The 16897-nt window shown below is 33.2% G+C and overlaps 1 protein-coding gene across 2 annotated transcripts in view; it reads right to left on the bottom strand.

Annotated features, from left to right (window-relative positions):
- Positions 1-16897, bottom strand: part of LOC144449962 (RNA-binding protein, mRNA-processing factor 2a-like) — a 287300-nt gene that overhangs the window by 133853 nt on the left and 136550 nt on the right. For both annotated transcript variants that reach the window (XM_078140529.1, XM_078140528.1), the window contains one exon: positions 2893-2970. In XM_078140529.1, the coding sequence (XP_077996655.1) occupies positions 2893-2970 (78 nt within the window). The remainder of the gene's footprint in view (positions 1-2892; positions 2971-16897) is intronic.

Here is a 16897-nt window from a genome sequence, read left to right on the forward strand (position 1 = left end):
GCAGTTTATGTTGTCATTTTCAAACCTGGTAAATGTTGTTTGGCCTCATATGGTTGTTTTTGAAATCACTACTCTGATCACGCAACAACACTTGTGAACCTAAATCAAACAGACTAATATGTTGTGTCTGCTCATTGCACATGGAACAAGCCTACTGGGGTGGGGGGGGGGGGGGGGGGTGGAACCTGTTCATGAAAAGCATGTCTGAGTTATGGCTTTGGACATGAAAACTGCGCCAACAATCAGATTATATCACAACGAAAATGGATATTCAAATGTATGTCATAGAACAATGTCCTAATACCAACTTTGGATGAGATCTGTTCAAGCTTGTCTGAAATATGGCTATGAACATGGAGGAAAATTCGCAAACAAAAAGGTGATATACTTAGTGTCTTTGAGGTGATATGCTTACTGTCTTTGAGGTGATATACTTACTGTCTTTGAGGTGATATACTTACTGTCTTTGAGGTGATATACTTAGTGTCTTTAAGGTGATATACTTACTGTCTTTGAGGTGATATACTTACTGTCTTTGAGGTGATATACTTACTGTCTTTGAGGTGATATACTTACTGTCTTTGAGGTGATATACTTAGTGTCTTTAAGGTGATATACTTACTGTCTTTGAGGTGATATACTTAGTGTCTTTGAGGTGATATGCTTACTGTCTTTGAGGTGATATACTTAGTGTCTTTGAGGTGATATACTTACTGACTTTGAGGTGATATACTTACTGTCTTTAAGGTGATATACTTACTGTCTTTGAGGTGATATACTTACTGTCTTTGAGGTGATATACTTACTGTCTTTGAGGTGATATACTTACTGTCTTTGAGGTGATATACTTACTGTCTTTGAGGTGACATGCTTACTGTCTTTGAGGTGACATGCTTACTGTCTTTGAGGTGATATACTTACTGTCTTTGAGGTGATATACTTAGTGTCTTTAAGGTGATATACTTAGTGTCTTTGAGGTGATATACTTACTGTCTTTGAGGTGATATACTTACTGTCTTTGAGGTGATATACTTACTGTCTTTGAGGTGATATACTTAGTGTCTTTGAGGTGATATACTTACTGTCTTTGAGGTGATATACTTACTGTCTTTGAGGTGATATACTTACTGTCTTTGAGGTGATATACTTAGTGTCTTTAAGGTGATATACTTAGTGTCTTTGAGGTGATATACTTACTGACTTTGAGGTGATATACTTACTGTCTTTGAGGTGATATACTTACTGTCTTTGAGGTGATATACTTACTGTCTTTGAGGTGATATACTTACTGTCATTGAGGTGATATGCTTACTGTCTTTGAGGTGATATGCTTACTGTCTTTGAGGTGATATACTTACTGTCTTTAAGGTGATATACTTACTGTCTTTGAGGTGATATACTTACTGTCTTAGGGGCCATGTCATTTTAAAACAGATGCACAACAAACATAATTCCTTCATTTAGGGGGAGGGGGTTAGAGTTCATTTCATCTTGTGTGTGTGTCGAAATAACTATAAGGATTTTTAATTCTTACTAAAATGGAATTTGTTCCTTAATAATAATTTTAGAACTGAAGAAATGGATTTTTACTTTCATCAAAATCATTATAGCCTCCCCCCCCCCCCCCTTCAAAGTATGACCCTTCTCCTCCCAACTGAAAAAAAAATGTTTGGTCCTTTACTTTGCTGACTTTAACACCACCATGACAACACAACATCTGTTTTCACTTACCTACACATCCCTGTTGTTATCTTTGTAATATCCATAATCATTTTGCAATTGCTAAGGATGTGGTCATGGTTGCTAGGGCTAATTGTGTCACAATGTTTTCAACAATAACTGCAGCATATCACCTCCAGAACCACCCCCACACCAAGTTTCAACCCCATTCACCATACCATTTCAAGATATCAGTTTTTGACGAAAATTAACATTTTAAGACCTAATATGTATATCACTGATTTTATTATCATGTTTTGAATACAGATTCATACACATACCCAGATGCATTCCCCATTAAATTTAGTCCAATCTGCCAAGCCTTGGAATAATAATTTTTTTTGACCAAAAATAAACATTTTTAGTCATCAGTCCAGCGGGTTTTTTTTACTCTAAGTTGTTTATGCATACACACACATACACAGACACTTTGCCATGCCTGTAGCATTACTGAACCTTAGAAGTTTGGTTGTACTAAAAACGAATTGATGTAGGGCCCTTTAACTAGATGAACAAATGTGTGGTAATAGGAATGATGTAGGACAATCTAACTTGATGAACAAATGAGTTGAATTAGGACCCTTTAACTTGATGAACAAATGAGTATGCACAAAGCACTTCTTTATCCTAAATTACTACATACAAGACAATTCTTCTAAATTGCTGGCTGAAAGTTATCAGGGTAATGCAACATAAATCTTTTCATCACGCCTGGTGATTAATTTTCATTTCCTTATGATACAATTCATATACAGAAAATGAGTGGACATGAGATAGCTCCACAATATATCATGTTCAATTCCCATTTTTTACCATTTTATGGGCTAAGAGAGGTAGTCATTTCATTTTTAAGACTTACATGAGATTACTCATTCCATCAGACAGCTGGTACACTCCTTCGCTGTGGTCAAAGGTCAAAGGTTATACCTATAAGGGTCAAAACTTGTGTCTGTACAGCTCAAACTGTTTGTGGCCAAAATAACTTTATGATTTCTTAAAATTACTGTGATTATGGACAGTCTAACAATGTAAAATGACCTATTCTTGTTTAAAGCCAGCGCTATATAAATATATTATCTTTCCTTCAGTGGGACCTCTAATCGCTCGTCAATCCTTTTGAACAGAAATAATCCCTACAAATAGACAATTCCATTCTCTTGACAGAGTCCTTACCTTATATGCCCTGAACAGTAGATAGAGTTCTCTAGGCTTGGCATCCATCGGCAAACCACTCACAAATAGTGTTCGCACCTGTAAAATAGAAAGTAAACACCTTTTTAAGAATCTGACACAAAACCTATCTTCATTTGTTAGAACAAGATCTCAGCAATTATTTCTGGCTGTCTGTCAATCCAACAGACCAAGGAATTAACATATGCTATCACAGTCTGGTTCAATAATATAACCAAGGATGAATTGAATTCACTTGAGCGGGTTGTGCGTACAGCACAAAGAATCATCGGCACAGAATTGCCATCATTACATTCAATCTATCAGACACGCACCATGCACAAAGCAAAAGCCATCATCCAGGATTTTAGCCACCCAGCATATGATTTATTTAAACTTTTACCCTCTGGTAAGCGGTATAGGGCCATCAGAACAAGAACAGAACGTTGTAGGAAGAGTTTTTATCCATTTGCTATCCGTATTTTAAACCGTACATAGTTATCTACTGCCTGTTTTATAACAACTTGTCTTATATTGTTTTTTAGTACCGTGTGTGTTTTTTATTGTCGGTTGTGTCTTTCTTATTTTATTGTCAGTTTTATTCCCGATTTGTTTCTTTTATGAGCTCGTGTGAAAAATCAATTTCCAATGCTATTTTTGGCACATGGCAAATAAAGTTATTATTATTATTATTATTATTATTATTTCATGAGTGGGTCATAAAACAACTGAATCGATATCCATGCTGTTAATTTATAACGATGGTATTTCTTTTACCCAGTAGTTTTGAAATTTCAATTTTTGTTACCAACATTCAGGATATGTATATCGAAGATTGAATACACATCTGATAAACCTTCTTCAAATTTTGATTAAAAATACCGCCAATGGTGTTGTAGCACGAGTGTACAGTTTTTAAATATATTTATCAACCTGCTGATCCATGTTAGGTGTAGGTGTTCATTTGCTGAATGATTATTCAATTGCCTATCCAATCATGTTGTTACCTTTGCAATACACAGTCATTTGGCTATTGCTATAGGTGAAGTCATGTTGCTAGACATATTTGCCCACATTTTTTGAATGTTCATTCAATTGTCTATAAATCCCTGATGCTAAGGGGGTGGGTGGGGTGGGGAGGAGGAGTGGTGGAGAAGGTTTGACCCACCTCTTTGAATACACGTACGACTTTTGACCCCATATTTTGAACAAGGTGTGACTACGGGTTGTTTGCAGTCATATTTATCGGAAGTAAGTGCCCTCTCCTCGGCCCCTGAGGCAGCCAATGAACTAGCGATGAGTCTGAAGCATGTACGTGTAACATGAAAGTGTATCAAAAGTGTTCAAAACTCATGACATTTGACGCCCTTTTCTGGCAACAATGTAGACTTTTGACCCTTGTTTCTGGCAACAATGTAGACTTTTGACCCCTACTTTTTGAATTTCTGTAGAGTTTGTGGTTGTAATTTTTGTCCACCTGGGTACATACCCCCCCCCCCCCCCCCCTTGTTAAGTCGAGTGAAAGACCATTACTCGACTCAAAATTTAGCGACAGGAAATATCTTATACCTTCCCAAAATCAAGCAATTATCTTGTGACAGCCACTTTGGAGTGACTTCGGGTCCACTGCTAAAGGAATATTAACATTATGGGCTTTTGACTAAATGAATGTATAGATTATGAACATAATGCAGACACAAAACCTATTATGAAAAGACATGTTTATAATGATTGATCGTTTTTAAAACTGTGGACTTTCGTTACTGATAGTTTCAAATGAAATTCAATTTAAAGTGAATGGAAATTGTGATTTTTTACATGTGTAAATTTGAAGTTGTTTGGTTTGTTTGATGCCCTGTGGCCTAGCTAGGATAATATGTTGCATGTTGACAACACTAAAAGTGATCCACTGACCTTTATGCACATTCTCAAGTTATACGTTATTCATAATACTAATATTTGACAACTCATATTCTAGTCACTTGTTATTGGCAACAGGATTTTAACCCTGATTAAAATCAGTTGTCAATAATTTTTTTTACACCAATTACCGATCACTGCTACAATACAATCATATACCCATGCTGGCAATTATAATATAGTTATGTATTATATAATGGTAGGCCTTGATCTCTGTAGTTTCTATGTTATGATCGATCATTTTTTGAAACTGGACTTCCATTACTGATAGTTTCAAATAAAATTCTGTTAAAATTGAATGAAAATCTGTGATTTTTACATGTGTTAATTTGAAGTTTTTAAGCTGCCCTGTGTTGAATAGGATTATGCATGACCCACTGCCATTTTTTTCCAAAATAGTGACTTAAGTGATAGATCTATGACACCTGGTGATTCTTATTTTAATGACCTGATAGTTACCAATTCTAGTCAGTCAGGTGTAGTCTGTACAAACCCTGTGATTCTGCCATTTGTCATTAACATGGTCAACCATGGTTTTGTTAAATGACACAAATGACCATGGTCAACCATGGTTGAATACCATGGTCAATCATGGTTCATGACCATGGTTGACCATGGTAATTTGTGCCATTTAACAAAACCATGACCATGGTTGAATACCATGGTCAACCATGGTTGATGGTGCCATTTAACAAAAATCATGATGACCATGGTCAACCATGGTAATTTGTACCATTTATCAAACTGTGGTGACCATGGTAGTTCATGGTCAACCATGGTCACTTTCGCCTGGAAAAGCATCAGATAAGCTTGGTGAGGTAGTCTATATGAAGGAAGTTCTAAGAGCCTAAGGATTTTTTCAAGCACCTCATAGTACTGAAAACCCCAAATTTCTAAGTATCATGATGATTTATGCAGTATGACTAAGTATCAGATGATTTATGTAGTATGACTAAGTATCAGATGATTTATGTAGTATGACTAAGTATCAGATGATTTATGCAGTATGACTAAGTATCAGATGATTTATGTAGTATGACTAAGTATCATGATGATTTATGTAGTATGACTAAGTATCAGATGATTTATGTAGTATGACTAAGTATCAGATGATTTATGTAGTATGACTAAGTATCAGATGATTTATGTAGTATAAGTATCAGATGATTTATGTAGTATGACTAAGTATCAGATGATTTATGTAGTATGACTAAGTATCATGATGATTTATGTAGTATGACTAAGTATCAGATGATTTATGTAGTATGACTAAGTATCAGATGATTTATGTAGTATGACTAAGTATCATGATGATTTATGTAGTATGACTAAGTATCATGATGATTTATGTAGTATGACTAAGTATCAGATGATTTATGTAGTATGACTAAGTATCATGATGATTTATGTAGTATGACTAAGTATCAGATGATTTATGTAGTATGACTAAGTATCATGATGATTTATGTAGTATGACTAAGTATCAGATGATTTATGCAGTATGACTAAGTATCAGATGATTTATGTAGTATGACTAAGTATCAGATGATTTATGTAGTATGACTAAGTATCAGATGATTTATGTAGTATGACTAAGTATCAGATGATTTATGTAGTATGACTAAGTATCAGATGATTTATGTAGTATGACTAAGTATCAGATGATTTATGCAGTATGACTAAGTATCAGATGATTTATGTAGTATGACTAAGTATCAGATGATTTATGTAGTGTGACTAAGTATCAGATGATTTATGTAGTATGACTAAGTATCAGATGATTTATGTAGTATGACTAAGTATCATGATGATTTATGTAGTATGACTAAGTATCATGATGATTTATGTAGTATGACTAAGTATCATGATGATTTATGTAGTATGACTAAGTATCAGATGATTTATGCAGTATGACTAAGTATCAGATGATTTATGTAGTATGACTAAGTATCAGATGATTTATGTAGTATGACTAAGTATCAGATGATTTATGCAGTATGACTAAGTATCAGATGATTTATGCAGAATGACTAAGTATCAGATGATTTAGCAGTATGACTAAGTATCATTATTTATGCAGTATGACTAAGTTTCAGATGATTTATGTAGTATGACTAAGTATCAGATGATTTATGTAGTATGACTAAGTATCAGATGATTTAGCAGTATGACTAAGTATCATTATTTATGCAGTATGACTAAGTTTCAGATGATTTATATAGTATGACTAAGTATCAGATGATTTATGTAGTATGACTAAGTATCATTATTTATGCAGTATGACTAAGTTTCAGATGATTTATGTAGTATGACTAATTATCAGATGATTTATGTAGTATGATTAAGTATCACATGATTTATGTAGTATGACTAAGTATCAGATGATTTATGTAGTATGACTAAGTATCATGATGATTTATGTAGTATGACTAAGTATCAGATGATTTATGTAGTATGACTAAGTATCAGATGATTTATGTAGTATGACTAAGTATCATTATTTATGCAGTATGACTAAGTATCAGATGATTTATGTAGTATGACTAAGTATCAGATGATTTATGTAGTATGACTAAGTATCAGATGATTTATGCAGTATGACTAAGTATCAGATGATTTATGTAGTATGACTAAGTATCAGATGATTTATGCAGTATGACTAAGTATCAGATGATTTATGTAGTATGACTAAGTATCATGATGATTTATGCAGTATGACTAAGTATCAGATGATTTATGTAGTATGACTAAGTATCAGATGATTTATGTAGTATGACTAAGTATCAGACGATTTAGCAGTATGACTAAGTATCAGATGATTTATGCAGTATGACTAAGTATCAGATGATTTATGTAGTATGACTTAAGTATCAGATGATTTATGTAGTATGACTAAGTATCAGATGATTTATGTAGTATGACTAAGTATCAGATGATTTATGTAGTATGACTAAGTATCATGATGATTTATGTAGTATGACTAAGTATCAGATGATTTATGTAGTATGACTAAGTATCAGATGATTTATGCAGTATGACTAAGTATCAGATGATTTATGTAGTATGACTAAGTATCAGATGATTTATGTAGTATGACTAAGTATCAGATGATTTATGTAGTATGACTAAGTATCAGATGATTTATGTAGTATGACTAAGTATCAGATGATTTATGCAGTATGACTAAGTATCAGATGATTTATGTAGTATAAGTATCAGATGATTTATGCAGTATGACTAAGTATCAGATGATTTATGTAGTATGATTAAGTATCAGATGATTTATGTAGTATGACTAAGTATCAGATGATTTATGTAGTATGACTAAGTATCAGATGATTTATGCAGTATGACTAAGTATCAGATGATTTATGTAGTATGACTAAGTATCAGATGATTTATGCAGTATGACTAAGTATCAGATGATTTATGCAGTATGACTAAGTATCAGATGATTTATGTAGTATGACTAAGTATCAGATGATTTATGTAGTTTGACTAAGTATCAGATGATTTATGCAGTATGATTAAGTATCAGATGATTTATGCAGTATGACTAAGTATCAGATGATTTATGCAGTATGACTAAGTATCAGATGATTTATGTAGTATGACTAAGTATCAGATGATTTATGTAGTATGACTAAGTATCAGATGATTTATGTAGTATGACTAAGTATCAGATGATTTATGTAGTATGACTAAGTATCAGATGATTTATGCAGTATGACTAAGTATCATGATGATTTATGTAGTATGACTAAGTATCAGATGATTTATGTAGTATAAGTATCAGATGATTTATGTAGTATGACTAAGTATCAGATGATTTATGTAGTATGACTAAGTATCAGATGATTTATGTAGTATGACTAAGTATCAGATGATTTATGTAGTATGACTAAGTATCAGATGATTTATGTAGTATGACTAAGTATCAGATGATTTATGTAGTATGACTAAGTATCAGATGATTTATGTAGTATGACTAAGTATCATGATGATTTATGTAGTATGACTAAGTATCAGATGATTTATGTAGTATGACTAAGTATCAGATGATTTATGTAGTATGACTAAGTATCAGATGATTTATGTAGTATGACTAAGTATCAGATGATTTATGCAGTATGACTAAGTATCATGATGATTTATGCAGTATGACTAAGTATCATGATGATTTATGTAGTATGACTAAGTATCAGATGATTTATGTAGTATGACTAAGTATCAGATGATTTATGTAGTATGACTAAGTATCATGATGATTTATGCAGTATGACTAAGTATCAGATATAACACAGATCACAGTATCATATCCTCAACAGAAATTTTGCAACTTGTGAAAGCTAACATGATATATGATGACAATTAATACAAGACAATGAATACAATAACTCCACTATCTAGAATCAGTTCCCTGCAAAGGTTATCACCATGGTGAGTTTGCTAGCAAGGGAATACCAATATCAATTTATTTCATTTATTCAATTTCTGTCGCCATAGCTACTAAGTCAAAAGTCTTACAATCACCTACAAATTCCACTGACAACATTAAATGGAATTGTTGACATTTTTTCTGAAGTCTGCAGATGGTTGTAATTTATTTTTTAACCCAAAGTATGACACAAACATGGATAATTAAATTGTGCAAGTGACTATCACATCACAAGACAGGTGTGAGATATAAGAATGGTTTACACTCATTATACATCAATACATCATTTATCACGCCACACAAAACATTTCTAAATCTTGTTTTCCTCCTCAAAAGATAATATTACATACATAAACCCTAGTGTCGGAATGTGACAACCAATGAGTGTCTAACAAGTCTTAGGAATCTTGGAGTTTCAACTGATGATATTTGCACCAAAAAACATGTAATGCATGTGTATGTTTATCTGGTTCTGCATAATCTATAGACATGATCTAAAAGACATTAGCCACACACAAGTGTCTAAAATATGCAAGGAATAGCTTAATTTCAATGGTCTATAAAGAGAGTCTACCACTGAAGTTGTTCAGGAATGCAGTATTAAGTAAAGTGATTTTTTACTACAAATATGGCTGCCATCAGTAAAAATTACATGGGCAACAAAAATAATGCTTGACTGTGTATTCTAAGTTCCTTTCTTCAATATTACTTGCAAACATGATTGAAAAGAAATTAGCAATATGTAAACACTACAATGTGTCTGTGATTGCAGGAATTAGCTTGCGTTTGATAATTAGCCCTGAAGGTCAAGGTCAAAGTCGTCCAACATAGCTTGCATCTGATAATATAGGGGTAGACACTTGATTAGAGTCTCTATCCATTACAGTTTTTGAGTTACCGTATGAAGTAAATAATTATTATCAACGATGGCTGCCATTTTGTCAATTTTGCATCTATCAGAAAACAAATAGATGTGCATATGTCCCACATGATATTATATGACATCACTTGTATGTCCCACATGATATTATATATCACCTATATGTCCCACATGATACTATATATCACCTATATGTCCCACATGATACTATATATCACCTATATGTCCCACATGATATTATGACATCACTTATATGTCCCACATGATATTATATGACATCACCTATATGTCCCACATGATACTATATGATATCACTTATATGTCCCACATGATATTATATGACATCACCTATATGTCCCACATGATATTATATGACATCACTTATATGTCCCACATGATATTATGACATCACTTATATGTCCCACATGATATTATGATATCACTTATATGTCCCACATGATATTATGATATCACTTATATGTCCCACATGATATTATGACATCACTTATATGTCCCACATATTATATGATATCACTTATATGTCCCACATGATATTATATGATATCACTTATATGTCCCACATGATATTATATGATATCACCTATATGTCCCACATGATACTATATGATGTCACCTATATGTCCCACATGATATTATGATATCACTTATATGTCCCACGTGATATTATGACATCACTTATATGTCCCACATGATATTATATGATATCACCTATATGTCCCACATGATATTATGACATCACTTATATGTCCCACATGATATTATATGATATCACCTATATGTCCCACATGATATTATATGATGTCACCTATATGTCCCACATGATATTATGATATCACTTATATGTCCCACATGATATTATGACATCACTTATATGTCCCACATGATATTATATGATATCACCTATATGTCCCACATGATATTATGACATCACTTATATGTCCCACATGATATTATATGATGTCACCTATATGTCCCACATGATATTATATGATGTCACCTATATGTCCCACATGATATTATGATATCACTTATATGTCCCACATGATATTATGACATCACTTATATGTCCCACATGATATTATATGATATCACTTATATGTCCCACATGATATTATGACATCACTATATGTCCCACATGATATTATGACATCACTTATATGTCCCACATGATATTATATGATATCACCTATATGTCCCACATGATATTATGACATCACTTATATGTCCCACATGATACTATATGACATCACTTATATGTCCCACATGATACTATATGACATCACTTATATGTCCCACATGATATTATATGACATCACTTATATGTCCCACATATTATATATCACCTATATGTCCCACATGATATTATGACATCACTTATATGTCCCACATGATACTATATGACATCACTTATATGTCCCACATGATACTATATGACATCACTTATATGTCCCACATGATATTATATGATATCACTTATATGTCCCACATGATATTATGACATCACTATATGTCCCACATGATATTATGACATCACTTATATGTCCCACATGATATTATATGATATCACCTATATGTCCCACATGATATTATGATATCACCTATATGTCCCACATGATACTCAATCTGATAAAAATCCGATGTAGATGTTGGCTAATCATTCATTGCTATTTTACCTTCATTATTTTGCCTGAATTGACCTTCGTGGTACATGTTTACGTTTTTATCCTGATCCCCTCATATCAGGAGTACTACATTGATTGTGAAACTTTGCCATGAACTATTGTGTGATTTTATCAGGAGTACACAACATTCATACTAACAAAGTAGATTGACACCCCTAGCAGTTTTTTCAAATAGTCCAATTGAACTTTACTATGTAACTTTTGGCAATATTTGCATGATTGTAAAGGAATTATCATATTTACATGTCATTGATTGAAAGTTTTGTCTTCAGTGTGAACTTGTCAAAATATTAATCCACCAGATAACATGTAAACATTTCTAGAACTCAGTACTCATTTGGGATTTACTGTATAAAAGAAATAAACGTAAACATCAGTAACACGCCATGCATGTGTACATGTCTTGGTTGACCTTGCAGTACAGTATACATTATGTGTCTTCTATAACTTTCAAGTGTTGTTGCTACATAATGTAATGGTAGCAATAGCAAGGCATTGCAAAAAGTGTCGACACCGGCAAACTTACATTGAAACATTCCAACACTGAAACTATTCATAAATGATCAGCTATCATTGCTCCTTTTGAATCATTTTGTACAATTTTTGTAACATCCATGTCTGAAATCTGTGTTTATGACACAATTGAAGCTTGTAAATTGTAACGTATATCGTGTCACAGCCTATATGCTGTGTGAAGCTGTGATAATTTAATTTATCACACATGCGCAATGAACCAAGGTCTTGGGTCATGAAAGTCACATTACCATTACATAGTCGATCATTTCCCCAATGATACAACTGATTAAAAGCTAAAATAGGTCAAAAAATTTTTTTGGGGGGAATCAATATGCCTTTTAACAATTTTAAGCATAATTTTGAAAATGATAAAAACATTCTGAGCTAACATTAAAACAAAATATTCCAGTCCAGCGTGAAGATTTGGCAGCCCCAAGCTGCTAGTCCTGCCAAGAATATTTCCACCAAAATTCAGGCCAATCTGCCCATTAGTTTTGGAGTTTATGGTTTTTGATCAAAAATCTATTTTTTTGACTGAAAACACATATCTCTGATGAGATCATTTTCATTTGAACAATTTCCCATCTACAAACCCAAAGTTATAAATGTCAATACCAAACACCAAGGCAATTGGTCAGGCAGTTTTTGACTTTAAGTCATTTACACACACACACACACACACACACACACACACACACACACACACACACACACACACACACACACACACACACACACACACACACACACACATACATACATACATACATACACACATACACACACACACACAGAGACACATACACAGACACACACACACACACACACACACACACAGCCACACATCCACACACAGACAGACAGACAGACAGACAGACAGACAGACAGACAGACAGACAGACACTTTGCCATGCCTATAGCACTACTGAACCTTCACTTCAGTTCAGTTGTGCTAATAAAAACTGTAATTACAGCAATCCGAATTCTGGTTAGTTAGTTTGATATGAAGTTTGCTATGATGACTTAATAAATTATTCATGTTAACAGGATATTAAATTTTGTGGCGTATAAAACCAACTAAGTGAATGAATTCATGCCATAGCTGTTTAACCACAACGATACTTGTATCTGTATTTTCAGTCAAAATGAACACTTTTATTTTTACCACAACGATACTTGTATCTCTATTTTCAGTCAAAATGAACACTTTTAACCACAATGATACTTGTATCTGTATTTTCAGTCAAAATGAACACTTTTAACCACAACGATACTTGTATCTCTATTTTCAGTCAAAATGAACACTTTTAACCACAACGATACTTGTTTCTGTATTTTCAGTCAAAATGAACACTTTTAACCAATATTTTAGCATAACTTCTTAATTCTACAATTGTAGACTAAACTCAAATAAGCTATAAAATAGTACCAGTGGCTTCATACTACAACTGTACTTGGCTGTTACTATGGGTGTGGTCTTGTTGCTAGGCATATTTGGTTACATTTTTGGAATCTTTACTTATGTGCCTGTGAATGCCTGTTGTTATCCTTGTAATATGCATCATCATCTCACTGTTGCTAAGGGCAATGCCATGGTTTCTAGGACCAGTTGTGTTAAAATGTTTTGAACACAAACTGCAGATAACACCTTCAGAAACATCCCCACCAAGTTTCAGCCTCATTCGCCATGCAGTTTTTAAGATGTAGGTTTTTGACCAAAATTGAGATTGTTAGACCTAATTTGCACATTGCTGATAGATGATCATATTGTGACTATATCTTCATGTTCATATCCTTACAGACATGCCTATTAAATTACAGCCCAATCTACTTTCACCAAATAGACACGCTTAGCCCTAATTTGCATATCACTCATAGGATCATCAAGTCATGAACAATCCTTAAACTAAACACATCCAGGAACGTTCCTTTCAAATTTCAGACCAGTTGTTTTCGAGTTAAAATATTTTGACCAAAAATCACATTTTCTGACCCCTGAAGTGCACATCTGATGCGATTATTTTCATTTGAACAATTTTCCATCTACATGCAATATTCCAAGCAAATACCAAGGCAATCATACCAAATACATTGGTAGTCTTATACAGACATTTCACCATACCTACAGCACATTGACTCTCAGTCTCAGTTTAGTTGTGCTAAAAATCTTACTTTGAATTCAATTCAGTGTAAAATCTACCAGAATAAATGTCTGTGAACAGTTTTACAATACTAGCTAACAGTTTTATGATACCAGTTAACAGTATTATGATACCAGTTAACAGTATTATGATACCAGTTAACAGTTTTATGATACCAGTTAACAGTATTATGATACCAGTTAACAGTTTTATGATACCAGTTAACAGTTTTGATACCAGTTAACAGTATTATGATACCAGTTAACAGTATTATGATACCAGTTAACAGTTTTATGATACCAGTTAACAGTTTTATGATACCAGTTAACAGTATTATGATACCAGTTAACAGTATTATGATACAAGTTAACAGTTTTATGATACCAGTTAACAGTTTTATGATACCAGTTAACAGTTTTATGATACCAGCTAACAGTTTTATGATACCAGTTAACAGTATTATGATACCAGTTAACAGTATTATGATACCAGTTAAGTTTTATGATACCAGTTAACAGTTTTATGATACCAGCTAACAGTTTTATGATACCAGTTAACAGTATTATACCAGTTAACAGTATTATGATACCAGTTAACAGTTTTATGATACCAGTTAACAGTATTATGATACCAGCTAACAGTATTATGATACCAGCTAACAGTTTTATGATACCAGTTAACAGTATTATGATACCAGCTAACAGTATTATGATACCAGCTAACAGTATTATGATACCAGCTAACAGTTTTATGATACCAGTTAACAGTATTATGATACCAGCTAACAGTATTATGATACCAGTTAACAGTATTATGATACCAGTTAACAGTGTTATGATACCAGTTAACAGTGTTATGATACCAGCTAACAGTATTATGATACCAGCTAACAGTATTATGATACCAGTTAACAGTTTTATGATACCAGTTAACAGTATTATGATACCAGCTAACAGTATTATGATACCAACTAACAGTTTTATGATACCAACTAACAGTATTATGATACCAGCTAACAGTATTATGATACCAGTTAACAGTTTTATGATACCAGTTAACAGTATTATGATACCAGCTAACAGTATTATGATACCAACTAACAGTTTTATGATACCAGTTAACAGTTTTATAATACCAGCTAACAGTTTTATGATACCAGCTAACAGTTTTATGATACCAGTTAACAGTTTTATGATACCAGTTAACAGTATTATGATACCAGTTAACAGTATTATGATACCAGCTAACAGTATTATGATACCAGTTAACAGTTTTATGATACCAGTTAACAGTATTATGATACCAGTTAACAGTATTATGATACCAGCTAACAGTATTATGATACCAATTAACAGTATTATGATACCAGCTAACAGTTTTATGATACCAGCTAACAGTTTTATGATACCAGCTAACAGTTTTATGATACCAGTTAACAGTATTATGATACCAGCTAACAGTTTTATGATACCAGTTAACAGTTTTATGATACCAGCTAACAGTTTTATGATACCAGCTTGCAGGTTTAGTCTTGCATTTTGTTTGCACAATGTTTCCCTCCAAATTCTAAATCCAATTTTATATATTTCTATTGAAAAATGTTCACAAAATACCAAATTAACTTTGATGTATATTTTAATGTATATTTTCAAGTTGAATGTTTGGCTTTTCAAAATTGCCACCCCAATGTAAATTCAATGTTTTCCTATACTTTTAGAACAGACATCCAATTTTACAATATTATACTCTCTCCAAACTTCATCTGTTGTTATTACACAATTTACTATCAAATCTAAATTGTTTCGGATCTTTAATTTTTCAAAATTCAAATTTTGGAAGAATAAATGCATTAATTGCCATATCAGGAGATGAGAGCCTGTCAGTCACTTTGTAAATTGCCATATCAGGAGAGCCTGTCAGTCACTTTGTAAATTGCCATATCAGGAGATGAGAGCCTGTCAGTCACTTTGTAAATTGCCATATCAGGAGAGCCTGTCAGTCACTTTGTAAATTGCCATATCAGGAGATGAGAGCCTGTCAGTCACTTTGTAAATTGCCATATCAGGAGATGAGAGCCTGTCAGTCACTTTGTAAATTGCCATATCAGGAGATGAGAGCCTGTCAGTCACTTTGTAAATTGCCATATCAGGAGAGCCTGTCAGTCACTTTGTAAATTGCCATATCAGGAGATGAGAGCCTGTCAGTCACTTTGTAAATTGCCATATCAGGAGAACCTGTCAGTCACTTTGTAAATTGCCATATCAGGAGAGTCTGTCAGTCACTTTGTAAATTGCCATATCAGGAGAGTCTGTCAGTCACTTTGTAAATTGCCATATCAGGAGAGTCTGTCAGTCACTTTGTAAATTGCCATATCAGGAGAGCCTGTAAGTCACTTTGTAAATTGCCATAT

This window comes from Glandiceps talaboti, chromosome 19 (genome assembly GCF_964340395.1).
Source record: "Glandiceps talaboti chromosome 19, keGlaTala1.1, whole genome shotgun sequence".
NCBI lineage: Eukaryota > Metazoa > Hemichordata > Enteropneusta > Spengelidae > Glandiceps > Glandiceps talaboti.